At 35.8% G+C, this 17337-nt stretch overlaps 2 protein-coding genes across 2 annotated transcripts; both read left to right on the top strand.

The window, feature by feature from the left end:
* Window positions 1-6092: 6092 nt before the first annotated feature.
* Window positions 6093-7394, top strand: LOC121258655. Its single transcript, XM_041160201.1, has one exon. It carries the CDS (start codon window positions 6093-6095, stop codon window positions 7392-7394), a length of 1302 nt encoding a protein of 433 aa, XP_041016135.1.
* Window positions 7395-9072: 1678 nt separating this feature from the next.
* On the top strand, window positions 9073-10317 carry LOC121258654 (uncharacterized mitochondrial protein AtMg00810-like). Its single transcript, XM_041160200.1, has one exon. It carries the CDS (start codon window positions 9073-9075, stop codon window positions 10315-10317), a length of 1245 nt encoding a protein of 414 aa, XP_041016134.1.
* Window positions 10318-17337: the final 7020 nt, after the last annotated feature.

The raw sequence follows: 17337 nt of genomic DNA, 5'->3' as shown, positions 1-17337 counted from the left end.
CGAACAATAATTTCACAGTTAAACATTAGAGGAGATTTTGAGGAGTCTAGGTAATTAGTGTCTTTTGAGTTATGTTGATCAAATGCCACTTTTGTATATTTTGTTGTTGTTAAGTCTAGTTCATGGTATTAAACAATGGGCAGCATGTAAAATTTTTTATATATGTAGTTTTTAAAATAAAAAATTATTAAGTTCTCTCTGTTATTGCCCTTAGTGCTAGTTTGGATTCAGAGATTAGATTAGATAATTTTAGATTAAAGATGAAAGTTAAAAAAAAATATTATTAGAACATTATTTTTTAACACTATTATTGTTTTGAGATTTGAAAAAGTTGAATTGAGATTTGAAAAAATTGAATTATTTATTATATTTTGTATGAAAATTTAAAAAAAGTTGTAATGATGAAATAAGATGAAATTAAATACTTTCCAAATCCAAATGGGGCCTTAGTCATTTTATTCACAATTTTTCAAAATTACTTATTATTCATCGTTTCAAACCTATTAATACTAATTTTAATAAATTATAATTCATTATATATGTACTTTAAGATATATATAGCGCTAGCGTAAAATCTTTTACGTTTTGTTCAATTGTCCTTATCATTTCAATGGTTTAGGGGCAAAGTTTTCATAATTTCTAATTTTTTTTCCATTGATATTTTATCAAATTAGTCAATTTTTAAATAATAAAATACACGCTTTTCCAAAAACTGGATCAAGTATTCTCTTTAATAATTATCTCATACAAGTGAGATTTTCATCTTTTTGAGAATTATAAATTACTAACTTGCATAATAGTTATAATCTAGTTTTTACTAGCAAATAGTATCATATGGTCAAGGAATTTAAACATAAAAAGGTATTGAAAACCATTACTTCAAGCATTTGCTTGAACGGTATTGGTGCTATTCAAGTACTTCTCATATTTTTCAATTCGAATTACATATTTCAATTTGAATGACACGCCCAAAGATTATTTAATTCTCCGGCCAATATGTCCATTCAGATTATTATTAACCATTTGAATGGAAAAAATTAAAATTGTTCAAACAGATCACTAAGACTTCGTTCGAAACTTAAGTTCAGTCTAATTTTAAGCTAAATCTAACATTCAAACATCTACTTCTTAAATCACTAAACTTATCTCAACTCAAAATCTTTTTACATATCAGACTCACAACATTTTTTAATTCAATACATCTTTATATCCAAGATTCACAATATTTTTTAACTTTTCATAAATACATCTAAACTCATGTTAACATCTAAACACATATAAAACCATTTTAGATAGGCCCCACAAAACTCACTCAACCATCTCAACTCACTACTATTCATAAAGAATTTAACTCATCCCAACTCAACTCAACATCTAAATAGGACTTTATTATTTGAGCAAATGACCTATTTAGGGATGACATATATATTTTTGTCCTAGATAAAACCGTTCAAACAAATAAATGCTTGTTCGAACATTAAATGCTTGTTCGAACATATCACGAACTGCTATGACTTTATGTAATGAGTACTGCCAGCAGCTCTAGCATGTGTTTTTTGTGTTTTTTTTTCAATTATTTTTTACAGAGATTTTGTTAATACTTTTAAATATTTGAAAAAAAATAAAATAAATTTAGAAAATTATTACAAAACACTTTCTTAATTATAAAGTAAAAAAATATCATTAAAAAATACTTCCTTAATCACGAAGTAAAATAAAAAAAGGAAGTATTTTTTAATGATATTATGAATTTTTTTTTATTTTTTTAAAATATTTAAAATTGTTAAAAAAATTTATATAAAAAAAGAATTAAAAAACACATATAAAAAAACACATATTAGAGCCAACGGTAGCTTCCAGCAACGGTTGCTCTAGCATTATTCTTACGGAATAAAACATTAACTTTGTTCCTAAAATTGAGTTTTGGGACAAACTTCGAATTCGTTCTAAAATAATTTCTATATTTTTTTAACCTTGTAGTGAATGCATCTTTCTATTTATATCAATTTTATCTATTTAATATTTTTGATTACTTTTAATTGAAAAATAACATTCGAATCATTCAATGCATGTTTGGGCCGACTTAGAACAACAATTTATTTGAACGCCGAAAGTACTATGTGTTCAAATGGTTGTTATTGTTCTGAAATACGAACCTAGGTGACAACGACAAGTCGTTGTCACCTTCTTAAAATTGATTACTACAACACGTTCTCACAATGCTCATATCATTGATGATTTATCCTTATATCTAAAAGATAATATATTTTATAGAATAGTCCTTCTACTTGCAAACTGGCATGAGAACATATTTAATGGGTGATTTAGATTTAGAGATGAGTTAAAATAGATTGAGATAGTTTTTGAATAGTCAAATAAAAATTGAATTATTTATAATACTTTGTGTGGAAATTTGGAAAAGCTGTTTTGGAATTTGAAAAAATTAAATTGTTTATTATATTTTGTGTGGAAATTTGAAAAAATTGTAATGATAAAATGAGATGAATTAAAAAAATCTATTTATCATCCATTTTCTTATCATCCTCTCATCATCTCATGATGTGGTATTAGATGATAGATTCATAAGTGAAATGTAATAAATAATTTCAAATCATCTAATGCCACATCATGAGATGATGAGAAGATGATGAAAAAATGGATGATGAGTAGTATTACTCTTTACGACAAATGTATTTTCATCCCCAACACAAATCTACAAGGAAACTCATCTTTTGCGGCAATGCTCAGCCCAACTTTCCATCGCAAATGGTGTTATTCGATAGGGCTGTAAAAATAAATCAGAGAATTGCCCTAGACCGGTTGGTTCAGTCCGATTCCAGACCAGTTCCTCCATTTTAAAAACTAGTCAAAATCGATCCAGTTCCAATTTTAGGTTTTTCGACATCAGACTGAATCAGTTTATATATATATATTAATTAATTTTTAATAATATATATTTTGATTAATTTTTAATATTATATATAATATTTTTAGTATTATATATAATTTATATATATATATGAAATAATGTTATATTATAATTTATAACATAAAATTTAAATGTTAAACATGAACCTTTGTTTGATCATATGTTTTAATATAAGTATATATATGAATTACATTTTATGGTCTAATAAATTCTCAATATATTCCTTTGATAAAAAAAAATTAGTAATACTAATACTAAAATCGAAAAATCGGACCAAACTAGACCGAAACCGGTTAAAACCAGAAGTACCAGTTTAGGAGTGTAACCGGTGCAGTATCGATTCTTAAAAATATAAAACTGGTGTATACCAATTCGGTCCCAAAATTTGTCTAAAACTGAACCAAATCAGACCGATTACACCTCTATTATTCGGTGATGTGAACATTATTGCGGCAACTTTTAATACTTTTGCAGCGTTTTATGATTGTTGCAAAAATGTTATCTCATTTCCTTATGTTAAATGGATAATAATTGGCTTACCACCCTTTTACAACTCTATAGTGTATTTGAAATTTTTATTTTTTTATTATTTTTTAAGTATTTTTTTAAAATCCTTAATCGTTAAGAAAAAAAAAATAATTTCACTAATAGTCACTTTCTTAACCATTAAGTAAAAAAATAAAAAAAATAAAAGTAGTAAAAGGATTTTAGAAGAGTTGTAAGCCTATCATTATCCAAACGATTCCAAAACATCACAAATAATTTCCACCCAATTAGATAATTCTTTTTTTTTTTTACATGTGGTGTCGCCGCAATAGGGAGTCTTATTTAGGGATTGTTTGGATTGAGAGAGCCTCTCAATTCATTTCATATCATTTAATTATTATAATTTTTTCAAACCCCTACACAAAATACAATAAATAATTTAACTTTTTTAAATCGCAAAATAAAAATAATATCCTAATAATATTTTATTCAACTCTCATCTCATCTCAACTCAACTCACTATCTAAACCTCCCTCACACAGCAAGGGCTGTAATCGGGCCGAGTCGAGCCAGTCTTTGGTTTGCCGAGCTCGACTCGACTCAAAATACTCGAGTTCGAGATTTTTTCTTATTCTTTGTTCGAACTCAACTCAATAAGCTAAACTCTCAACTCGAGCTCCTCCCACACATGAGTTGGTGTTGATCCGAGCTCGAGCTTGAATTTGAATTGTTTATTTTTTTATTTTTTGAATAAGATTTAATAATTAATAAATTAAATAAAAAAATAAAAAATCTAATATTAAATTTATACAACTAATAAGTAGAACCTCTATTGAATTATAAAAAATTTATAAATAGTTAATATCTAAACTAGTTGATATTTATCCAAAATAATAATATATCACATGTCTACATATATTATTAATACATACACGTAATATGATAGCGTATATCTATTTCATATATAGTTCCTTCATACTAGTATATGAAATTATTAAATTTTATCGATTAATTATTATACAAATTAAAAAATATAACTATGAAGTATTCACTATATAGACATAAGTAATTAGATTACATATTATATATTTAATTATAAAAGTGGTATGCTTATATTATTAACTAATACATATATAAATATATATATATATAGGGGTATGTATATATTTATCAATATATGAATGAGTTTTAATCGAGTAAAGCTAACTAGTCGACTCGAGTATAAACGAACAGGCCTTAACGAATCTTAGCCGAGTCGAGTCGAGTTTTGTCAGGTATGTGCCATTTACAAATCGAGCGGATATCTGCTTTCACGAACGAGCTTTTTTTTTCATGAGTCGAGTTTGATTTGAAATTAACCGAGCGAGTATCGAGCAGGCTATCGAACAAATTGGTTCATTTACAGCCCTATACGGCCCACTGGCAGCGAGTTCCCCAAAAAATTTCCCCCAAAGTGATAGTTAGACCTAATCTTGCTTAGGGAGTTCGAGTGGGTTCAAAGCTCCTTCCTTCTTTGACCCAATTTGTTCACATGGTTTCAATTATTTCATTCACTCCTTCCATGATTTTTCCCGTGTAAAGATTGCGATTAAATCCATTAAAACTTGCTATATTCTCCATTAAACCCCTGTTTTGTTCACAAGTGGTAGGAACTTGGTAAGATCTACACATCAAGCTCCTTTTGTACAACTTGGGTTTTTGGTGCACAAGCATGCTCTGCTACTCCAGTGAAGGTATAGTCCACAAGAAACTAACATCCAAGTTTAATTTCGTGTCAAATAATCTGCCCTATTTCTCACGAAGTAAAACATAAAGAGAAAGATAAATGCAAGCAAGGAAGACATGAGGACACTGAGCAACAAAGCTGCAACACACGAGGAAATATATATAGCAGCAAAAGCAAACATGTAGTACTCTGCAATGACCAAGAAATGCATGCAGCAACAAAAGTTGAGGTAAAGCACACTGCAAAAAAAAAAAAAAAGAGAAGTGAAAAGCAATAGCAAAAGGAAGAAGAAAAGCAACAAAAAAAGGAGGAAAGTATTGTCACAGAAAAGCAAGGGATCATCTGTGAAATACATGGCTGCACACACAAAGCAATGTCAGGAAACCAACATGTATAGCACTGCCTAAACCATGTTGTCCATAAAGCTGCAGTAGATTACTTGTAACTAAGTAGAAAGTTTAAAATTAGTTTTTAGAACTTTTTATTTCTGCCTTTATAATATATAAATAACAGTAGGTGTTGTATCATTTTTTTCATATCAATGAGAATGAGATTTTTCTCCATGCTTATGCATTTCAAATTTCTATTCATGTTTTAACATGGTATCAGAGCAGGACTTTTTTTTCTGCTGTGTTTCATTAATTTTCAAACAAACCTCATCTCATAAATCATGACAACCTCCTCTTCTTCTTCATCTCCTTCTTCCCTTGAGGATCTGAATAGTCCCTTCTTCCTACATCACAGTGACAATGCTAACACTGTCATTGTCTCACCCCCATTAACTGGTTCAAACTATATGCTATCAAAAACAAATCAGGCTTCCTGGATGGCACAATCACCACCCCTGACTTATCAGATTCTTCCTATCTTTCATGGCTAAGATGTAACAACATCCTCCTTACATGGATTCTAAATTCTGTCTCAAAAGACATTGCATCCAAGGTCTTCTTCATGACATCAGCCAAGCAGGTATGGGACAAGCTCAAGGAACGTTTTGCACAACCTGATGAGGCTCGAATCTATCACCTCCAACATAAGCTAAGTGGCATTGTACAAGGACACCTCTCTCTAAGTGATTACTTCACACAACTTAATGCTATTTGGAAAGAATTGCATAGCTATAGACCTCTTTCATGCTGTTCATGTGGAAAGTGTACCTGTGATGCCTTGAAAAATGTTGATGCAGTCCAACAAGGAGATTACATGTTTAAATTTTTAATGGGCTTAAATGATAGTTATGATGCTGTGAGGGGGCAAATCATTTTGTTAAGCCCTTTGCCTTCAATGGATAAAACCTTTTCACTAATTTTGCAAGAGGAAAGACAAAGGCAGGCAAGGAACACTGCTCTGCCTACCTCAGAACCTTCTGCCTTACTTGCCTACCAAAATTTTCCAAAGAAAAAGGACAGGTCAGACTTGGTTTGTCACCATTGTGGTAAGGTTGGACATACAAAGAAAAAATGCTACAAGTTAGTGGGATTCCCACCAAACTTCAAATTTACCAAACCAAGAACTGGGAATACTTCTACTGCACCTTATTCTGCAAATCATGTTGCTGCTCAGATTACTGCCTCAAGCCATGAAGCACCTGCTCCAAGTGCCTCTCAATTGAACCTTTCTCAAGCACAAACACGGCACCTCATGGATCTTGTTAATGCTCAATTTCCTCAGCTAAACTTGGGACAAAAACCAATTCTGCCCACACTTGCTCCTGCCAAACCAGACACTACTGAGACTAGCTCCTCGACCACACCATATTCAAACTTAGCAGGTAATCATCACTACCTCTCCACTCTTTCCATACATACTGATCACTCTCATTCCAGTACTGTGAATCAATGCAAGCACAGTTCATCTTCCCTACATGAGCACTCTAATACACCATGGATCATGGACACAGGAGCCACTGATCGCATGGTGTGCTCCACCTCCTTCTTTGACAGTCCCTCATCATGCATACAAGCCTTTGTGCAACTCCCAAATGGTACAAGGGCTCAAGTCACACACATTGGCACTGTTAAGTTAACAGATTCTCTATCACTAACTGATGTCTTATGTGTGCTCTCATTCACTTTCAACCTCATCTCAGTTAGCAAACTCACTCAAAAACCAAACACATGTCTATTTTTCTTAAAAGATCTTTGCTTCATTCAGGTCCTCTCTTCATGGATGACGATTGGACTTGCTAGGTTCATGTTGGACTCTATTATCTGCTGCCTCCTTCTCATGACAGCAACATCAACCCCTCTTTAACTTTTCCCAATCAAGCTCGAGTCAACCAAGCAGCTATACAAAAAGATTTTGATTTATGGCACTTTAGATTAGGACATTTATCTTTACAAAGAATGAATTTAATTCATTACCTTGTTCCTAATGTAAAGACCAAGGATCTATCTCATTGTAAAATCTGTCCTTTGGCCAAGCAGAAACATGTTTCCTTTCTTCCAAGTGTATCCACTAGTTCATTTCCTTTTGACTTAATTCATTGTGATATATGGGGCCCATATTCTCAAGCATCAATTCAAGGCTTTCATTACTTCTTAACCATTGTAAATGATTATTCAAGAATCACATGGGTGTTTTTAATGAAACTAAAGTCAGACACAAGACCTATCCTACAGTCTTTCTTTCAGCTCATAAACACTCAATTCAATAGCAAAGTTAAGAAAATCAGAACTGATAATGGCCTTGAATTCGAGATGACTGATTTCTATAAAGATCATGGCATCATTCACCAAAAAACATGTGTGTATACCCCTCAACAGAATGGTGTTGTTTAGAGGAAACATCAACACCTATTGAATGTTGCCAGAGCACTTCTCTTTCAAGCTGGTTTACCTATTTCTTTTTGGGGGGATGCCATCTTAACTGCAGCATACATCATCAATCGGATTCCTACACCCCTCCTTTCCAAACAATCTCCCTATGAAAGGCTCTTTTCCTCACCACCCTCATATGATCATCTTCGAGTCTTTGGCTGCCTAAGTTATGCTAGCACTCCTAAGCACCATAGAACCAAGTTTGAACCTCGAGCCAAACCTTGCATTTTCCTAGGATATCCTGCAAACATCAAAGGTTACAAGCTCTATGATATAGAGACTCATTCCACCTTTATTTCTAGGAATGTAATCTTCCATGAATCTGTTTTCCCATTCCACTCCTCAACCTCCTCTCATTCCTCTTCAGACATTCACTCCTCCTTCCCTCATAATTTAGTTTTACCTCCACCACCACCAGATGGCTACTTTCCACCTCCTCTTAATCAACTGCAATCTACCACATCCAATTCTACTCTCTAATCTCAAACTCCTCTTGAAACAGCTCCTCTTGAAACACCTCTGCCCACTACCTCTTTTGACCCACCTCTTCCTTCACCTCATCTTGATGAGCTCCATGCCACCTCAACTCCTGACCCACCTCCTCGAAGGTCTACCAGAGATAGACATCAACCTGCCTATCTACAACAATACCATTGTCGGATAGCAGAATCCCTGCCTCTCACTGAATCCTCTTCATCCTCCACCTTTCAGCCACTTAATCATCACCTCACCTATAAACAACTCTCCCCATCTCACCAATCCTTCTTTGTTTCCCTCTCCTTATTTTCTGAACCTCAATCCTATAGTGAAGCTATGAAATTTAAACATTGGCAAGATGCAATGCAAGCTGAACTCAATGCCTTATAGGAGAATAATACTTGGACTATTACCCCCCTCCCCCCAACAAAACTGCCATTGGTTGTAAATATGTCTACAAACTAAAACTTAAATCTGATGCTTCTTTTGAAAGACACAAAGCTAGACTTGTGGCCAAGGGGTATACTCAAAGAGACGGCTTTGATTTCCAAGCAACATTCAGTCCAGTAGCCAAACTCACCACAGTTCGTGTCTTCCTTGCCTTAGCATCTATTCAAAACTAGTTTTTATCTCAAATGGATGTTCATAATGCCTTCTTACATGGGGATCTCAATGAGGAAATTTATATGGACATCCCACCAGGTTATAACATTCACAAAGAGCAGATTGAAGGGGAGAAATTAGTATGCAAACTAAATAAGTCCCTCTATGGACTCAAACAAACATCAAGGCAATGGTTCTCAAAGTTTTCCAACTCACTTACTTCTATTGGATTTCAACAATCTAAGTCTGACTATTCTTTATTCACTAAAGTTAGTCAAAAAGGGTTCACAACACTCCTAGTGTATGTGGATGATATCATAGTGGGAGGTGATTCTCAAGATGAAATTGATTCACTCCAAACTTACCTTCACAGCAAGTTCAAACTCAAAGACCTTGGACCCCTCAAATATTTCCTAGGCCTAGAGGTTGCAAAGTCATCTTCTGGAATCAATTTCTGTCAAAGGAAGTACACTCTCGAAACATTGGAAGATGCAGGTTTACTTGGCACTAAAACTGTCTCTACACCTATTGAATTGAACCATAGGTTGAGCCACACCACAAATGAGATTCTGCAAGACCCCACAGCCTACAGAAGGCTCATTGGAAGGCTCATTTATTTAACAATTACCAGGCCAGACATTACTTATGTTGTGAATGTTCTAAGCCAATTTATGGACAAGCCTTCACAAACTCATATGCACTCAGCCTATAGAGTTCTAAGATATCTCAAAGGGTCCATAGGTCAGGGCATCTTCTTGTTATCAAGATCACCTCTACACTTGAAAGCATATAGTGACTCTGATTGGGCTGCTTGCCCCGAAATTAGGAGATCTGTCACAAGCTTCTGTGTGTTCATTGAAGACTCATTGGTAAGTTGGAAATCAAAGAAACAAGTGACTGTCTCCAGGTCTTCAGCTGAGGCAGAATATAGGGCATTGGCTACAACAAGTTGTGAAATCGTATGGCTTCCTAGTCTCTTAAAAGAATTTAACATCAATCATGAACAATCTGCTCTCTTGTTCTGTGATAACCAAGCAGCCATTCACATCACAAGGAATCCTATATTCCATAGAAGGACTAAACACATAGAGCTGGACTGCCATTTTGTTCGAGAAAAAGTCCTAGCTGGAGTAATCACTCCTGTCCATATTGCCTCAAAGTTCCAATTGGCAGACATTTTCACTAAGGCTTTATCATCTTCTGTTTTTCAATTTTTATTGTCCAAGATGGGAATCCTAAACATCTATGTCCATCTTGAGGGGAGTCTCACGAAGTAAAACATAAAGAGAATGATGAATGTAAGCAAGGAAGACATGAGGACACTGAACAACAAAGCTGCAACACACGAGGAAATATATGTAGCAGAAAAAGCAAACATGTAGTACTCTACAATAACCAAGAAATGCATGCAGCAACAAAAGTTGAGGTAAAACACACTGCAGAAAAAGAGAAGTGAAAAGTAACAGCAAAAGGAAGAAAAAAAGCAACAGAAAAAGGAGGAAAGTGTTGTCACAGAAGAGTAAGGGATTATCTGTGAAATACATGGCTGCACACACAAAGCAATGTCAGGAAATCAACAAGTATAGCACTGCCTAAACCATGGTGTCCATAAAGCTGCAGTAGATTACTTGTAACTAAGTAGAAAGTTTAAAATTAGTTTTTAAAACTTTTTCTTTCTGCCTTTGTAATGTATAAATAACAGTAGGTGTTGTATCATTTTTTTCATATCAATGAGAATGAGATTTTTCTCCATGCTTATGCATTTCGAATTTCTATTCATGTTTTAACACTATTGAATACCATATGAGTAAAAGATTCAAAGCAGTCATATACGAAAGTAATACCAGAATTCAAGTGACCCAATATACAAGATGAGACCATGGAAATACGAAAATTTACATAAAAGATCAGAGCATGGCTGATTGAAAATTCAAAATGTGGTGGAATCACTGGAATGTAGCATGCTCCATACGACGCGAATGATTTCTCGTGGATTAATTTCACACATAGTGACAACGAGACCATCATTGATACCCACATTTTCGCTACAATTTCTTTATGGTTACTGTGTTGACCAATGTCTTTTGCTAGATAACCCTATGGTTATAATAAAGTTATCTTTTATGGTGGTGTTTAAAGACTATTTGTTTGCATTTCGGTTGTGGTTTTATATACTCCTCATTTTTGTGCAGTTTGGAAATTCAAGTAAAGGCATCTATCTGCAGGTTGCTTTAATACAAGAAAACAATTATAAACTTAGAGGATTGTTTGTTCCCAAAACTTTCTTGATGGGGTTTGGGTAGGACTGTTCATCCGAGTTCCGGCTCGGGACCTGAGTAATGCCCCATTTTCACTGGTTGGAGTTTTGGTTTTTACACACTTCTAACATTATACATTATAGGTTTTTTTTTTCCTCTGTTAATTTGAGTCGTAGGTTTCTGCAAACTAGTTTTTGAGGTGTTTAAAAGTAAGAAGTCTATTTTCTAAACCCGCCAAAGGGGAATATATCTCAATTGTTCAACACTGCTTCGAGAGGGTACACAAACAGAACTGATAAGGTTTGTGAGGTTTACATTGGGTATGTTTGGCGTTACCATCCTCAAGCACCTCAAAGTTTAATATTTGTTGTATGTATTTTTTTTTTTAAAAAAAAAAACCAACCAGGTATTAGTCTTCTCTAAAGCCCTTTGCATTGCATTTCATTCAAATCCATGGCAATGTTCCTTAACTAGACAAATCAAAAGGTATAGTAACTTTCTCCTGGCACAGTCGATCAGAATGTGGAATTCAGTGAAGATTAACCAACTGGAATGTGGTTATTTGTGGTTGTTGAATCGGCTTACCCTCATGCTATATGGATATGAACTAAAGTCTTAATTTTACAAATGTAGAATGCTTGACTTTCGCTAAAAACAACTACTTACTATGGTAAAATGGTAATATATTTCTTCATAACGTGTAGTTCAAGTAGCATGCTATTCCCGACATATGTTCACTGCTGTAAAAGCATGTAAAAATGCCAATTTAGATTGCCTTCCATAGAATGTTAGTCTCTACAATACTATGATTTTCAGAGAGCACTAATGAATTTATGAATATAGCTCACCCACTCATAAGAAAATTGGTTTGTCAGACAATGGTTCGAACTATAAGAGGAGTAAATGGCAAGGTGGAGGCTTCAGGAGGTTTGGACCTTTGACAGATAGACAAGACTCGCAATCACCACCACCACCAAATGGACAGAGACTAAAGCCTCGCGACCATTTGAGGCGAGGAATAGCATTTGATACAGAGTTGGTGATCGCTGGAAAAGCGTAACAATTATTAGCCACACATATTCGATGCAAATACAAGTTTCTTTTGCTGTTATTCCACTAGCATTTGCGACAACCAAAAACATTAACTATTTGCGACAACAAGCACTTTTGCGACGACATAAATGGCGCCAGAAATAAGAACTCATTTGCGTTGAAATTTTAGTATTCACAATACCACTACCGAGATGGATGTAACGCACCGAAAGAAGTTTTTTTATTTAGATGTTGGATATACATGAAAACTTAGCAGAAATTCATAAATTAAAAACTAATTAGGATCTTGGTTTGAAAGCTTAGTCGAATTATGATCTGCAAAGGGAATGTAATGCTATTTGAATTTTTTTGAGATACTTGGGATCATAATTAGAAAACATGCATTACATCATTGGATTCCTTAGAATTTTTAAGATTTTATAGTCCAATAAAAGTTTTTTGGATTTTCAGGTGCCGATGGACCAATCGGAGAGTGTCACATGACGTCTAGGGTGCCATATCATCAACCAGCTATCACCATGCCATGTAGGATGCCCATGTCAACCAAGAATCACTAGGAAACCTCACTTGACACATGGCACCATCACAAGCCTCCATTTAGACCTCATTTACACATATGGAAGAAGGATGAATGTGAAACAAGGCAAGGTCATGTCTTTCTTACAAAAGTCTTACACCTTTTTGAAGCACCATACCCTACCCTCTCCAGCCATGTACCCCCTTCCCAGCCCCTCACTTTTGGTTTGAATTTCAGACCCCAAAATCGAGGAACATGGCCATTGGATATATGCTTCCCTTCACACATAAGTTTGAGCTCATTTGCAAGTAACCGAGACACCCTTCTTGTACCACCTACATAGTCCCCTGCCTTGCCATGCACCAGCTTTTTCAGCCACCAAAACCACCTCCTCACTCAAGCCAACCGCTCCCCTTCCCTCATGCCATTCAGTCACCTCATTTCTTTTAAACCAAGTCACTCATCCAACTCCACAAGCAAGAACATTCAGCCCATGCCTTGTCCTACCAAAAACAAGCAGCCCTCAATTGTTTTTCCTTTTGTTTCACATGTCCACCATCACTCCCTCTCGCTTGTACACAAAATTGCACACTCAACTTTGCGCAAAGAGAGAAGCTGAGTAGGAAAAAGAGTGAGTAGAAGAGAGCCAATCTTCACCAAGTGCTAGACTTAGTAAGTTTTCTATCTCCATCTTTTCCTCTTCTAATTTTGACACTGATCAAAGTTAGGAGCATGATAGCTTGTGTGTTAGAATGCTTTCTTTAAGTGAAAGGGGTTGATCTTTGGTAATATTGGGATATACTCATTTCGGCTAGCATGTTTGTATGTTGTTCTAGAGTTGTGATTTGGAGTGCCATATAGTCTTAGGCTTTACTTGATGATTTTGGTTTTAATTAAGTTTGTGACTTGTATTGTGTATCAAACCTTGGTTTGAGCTTGTAAAATAAGTGCTCTCACTCAAAAGTTTACATGAATCATTTAGGGTTAATGGAACTGAATGTTAGTGTGAGCAGTCTTTGTGAGTTGATTCTTTTGAACTCTAAAATTTTGTTTTGGTTAGTAGATCCTAAATCCTTTTCAATAGAAGTTAGATCTATGTGTTAGGCTTTGTTTTGATTTATGAAACTTGAGATTTAATTTCAGTTAGTGATGTATGTTCATGGATGCATGATTACGGTGCAAGCTTAGAAGTTCTTACCTATTTGCTTGAGTTGATCTTGAAACTTGGTTATAACATAATTAATACGATGCTAAAACCTAGCTAAGACTTGAATATGATGATTATGGGTGAGTTATTTCAAGAAAATTAGCATGCTATATAAGGATTTTTGTCTAAGACTCAAGAGTGAAGGACTAGCATGTTTCGGTTCTTAAGTTATGCTATGATTTGAGCTTTTATCTCTTTGATATCATGAATTAGTTTCTTATTGTTGTGTAATACCATCTAGAAATGAGTACATACTTAGCATGTTAATAGTTAGATTTGTGATCTATTAAGTTCTTTGTGTTCATTTGTAAAAGAAAGGAAGGGCATATCATGCTAGGACTCAATTGTGATGTTTTGTATTGTGTTTATTAGTCCAATTATGATCTGCAAAGGGAATGTAATGCTATTTGAATTTTTTTGAGATACTTGGGATCGTAATTAGAAAAAATGCATTACATCATTGGATTCCTTAGAATTTTTAAGATTTTATAGTCTAATAAAGTTTTTTGGATTTTCAGGTGCCAAATGGACCAATCAGAGAGTACCACATGACGTCTAGGGTGCCACATCATCAACCAACTATCACCATGCCACGTAGGATACCCATGTCAACCAAGAATCACTAGGAAACCTCACTTGACACATGGCACCATCACAATCCTCCATTTAGACCTCATTTACACATACGGAAGAAGGATGAATGTGAAACACGGCAAGATCATGTCATAGGATTTTTGAAAGGGCAGGGCAGGGCGATTTGTTTCTCTGCTAGGGTTCCTCTGAGTTTTCGTTCGCGTGCGTTAGGGGTCGATCTCTGTTTCACTCTCCGGTGGCCCTTGCTACCAATGGGTAGGGATGGTTTATTCTGTGGGTGTCGAGGGAAAACAAGGGGAAGGAAAAGGAAAAGGGGAAGGGGAGTCTTCATTGGGCGTTGGGGGGGAGAGGTCTTTTCTCCAGGCGCTGCAACGGCTGTTACCGGTGGCCAAGTTTCGACAGCCAATGAGGAAGCCTGAGATGATTGATGGAGATTTGGGGTTCGTATTCACAGATGCAGAGATGGACAAAGTTGCTGATGATTTGAAGTTTGTGTTGGTCCTCAAATTCCTCTCGACGAGACCATCGATTGATGTGTTGAGAAAGCACATTATTAAATCTTGGGGATTTGTTGAAGTGCCAATGATCAGCTTCATGGATGATTTCCATGTGCTGTTACACTTAGCAACCGAGAAGGATTACCTCCATGCTTGGGCAAGAGAGGGGAGAATTGTGGCAGGCTGCCAGTTTCACTTGTTTAACTGGTCGGTGGATTTCAACCTCAAAAAGGAGTCGTCCATTGCTCTGCAATGGATCTATCTTCCTGGATTGCCACTCTATTTGTACAAGTTAGACTATTTACAAATTATTGCATCTCGGTTTGGGAGGTTTTTGGGTTTTGATAATGCGACGATATATCGAACGCGTGCTACGGGGGCCAGACTGTATATGGAGGTGGATCTCCTAGAGGATCCTATAAAAGGTTTTCCTCTAGTGATTGGGCAGAGTAACCAACTGTGGCAAGATGTGGCTTATGAAAAAAGGGGATTCTATTGTATAAAATGTTTTAGGCAGGGGCACATGGATGTGGTTTGCAGGAATAGGGAGAAGAGTAAGAAGGCAGGTGTGAGGAAAGAGGGGACGAGTCCTTCTCGTAAAGCGGGTGAGGCTAAGAAGTGGAAAGAGGTGGGTAAAAAAGATGGGTTGGCTAAAAAAGGGGTAGAAAAGGAACAGTTGATGTTAACGGAATGGGAAATTGGTGTGCCTTTTGGGGAAGGAACTAGTGGTCATGCAGGGGAGGTTAGTGTTGAGATTGAGCTTGATAAGGGAGGGGCTGAGTTGGAGGAGGGGGAGATTAAGGAGGGTCTTGGTACGGAATAAATTCTGTGGTAGAAGAACTTGATACGGTTGTAGAAGAAGAGTCGGCCTCTGAGAGGGAGTTAGAGAAGGGTGTTAATCCTGTGTGTTTAAAGAGAGGTGTATAGATAGTTAGTGATATTGGTGTGACTGAGTTGGTGGTGCCAGAGGTTAGTTATTTAGATCGGGGTCCGAGTGTCATGTTGAGTGGGGATGGGAGGGGTGAGAAAGAGGGTTCTGATTTAATAGGGGTGAGTGCAGATCAGTTTGAGGCTAGTGAAGGGGAGCATGGGGAAATTTTGAGATTGGATGATGGTTGTGTCCTTCAGGGCGCAAGGATATCCGGATTGAATGCTAATAGGTTTGAAGTATTGTCGGATGGTGAGGGTGTTAATGAAGCAAATCTACAGAAGGATTATTGTTCTGATCCGGGATCATTGCCGAGTGAGGCTAGAACAGATTATGCTAAAGGTTCAGTGTTAAGAAAATCTCGTAGGGCAAATGCCCTTCCCCAAAAATTAAATTTATGATTGATAATATTCTAGTGTGGAATATTAGAGGGCTAGGCACGTCGAAGAGAAGGGTGAGAAATCTGATTCGCAAGTATAATATTTCTGTTTTGGTTATCTCTGAACCGTTTCAAAGCATGGAGAAGTTGCAAAGATTGTCTCAAGCTATCGGATTCAATAGTTGTGATTCTAATATGGGTATAGGTGGTAAAATTTGGGTACGCTAGAAAGAAGATGTGGTGATGGATCTGGTTGGTTTATCAAATCAGTCCATTACTGGGTTGTTTTCGGCTAATGGTGTTGTTTTATTAGCGACTTTTGTTTATGCGAAATGTTCCCAGATAGAGCGACAAGAGTTATGGAACTATTTGAGTAGTATCTCGAGTGTGGGAGTGCCATGGGTGGTTATGGGTGATTTTAATATTATTAGGACTAATGAGGAGCGCATTGGTGGGAGGCCAAGACTTGTTAGTGCAATGGAGGATTTTAATGGGTGTATTAACAGTTGTGGGTTGATTGATTTCCGGATGCATGGAACTCAAATGTCATGGTGCAATGGCCAATCAGGATTGGCGCGAAGTTGGGCAAAACTTGATCGTGTTTTGGTAAATAGTTGTTTTATGTCTAAGTTTGGGGATGCCTTAGTAGAACTATTAAGTCGGAAAACTTATCATTATTCGCCTATTGCATTAAGGCTTGTTTCTAAATTTTTGAGGTATGGTCCATCTCCTTTCAAATTTCAGAATATGTGGACGACGCACGCTGATTTTTTAAATATTGTTGAAGATTCTTGGAAGGAACCGACACTGTGTTGTGGTGGTTTTCTTATTTTAGCTCAAAATTTGAAGAGGCTGAAAAATAAA

Source organism: Juglans microcarpa x Juglans regia, chromosome 3S (assembly GCF_004785595.1).
Source record: "Juglans microcarpa x Juglans regia isolate MS1-56 chromosome 3S, Jm3101_v1.0, whole genome shotgun sequence".
Taxonomy (NCBI): domain Eukaryota; kingdom Viridiplantae; phylum Streptophyta; class Magnoliopsida; order Fagales; family Juglandaceae; genus Juglans; species Juglans microcarpa x Juglans regia.
Note: the sequence above shows the minus strand (reverse complement) of the source record. Positions and strands in the feature narration are given on the sequence as shown.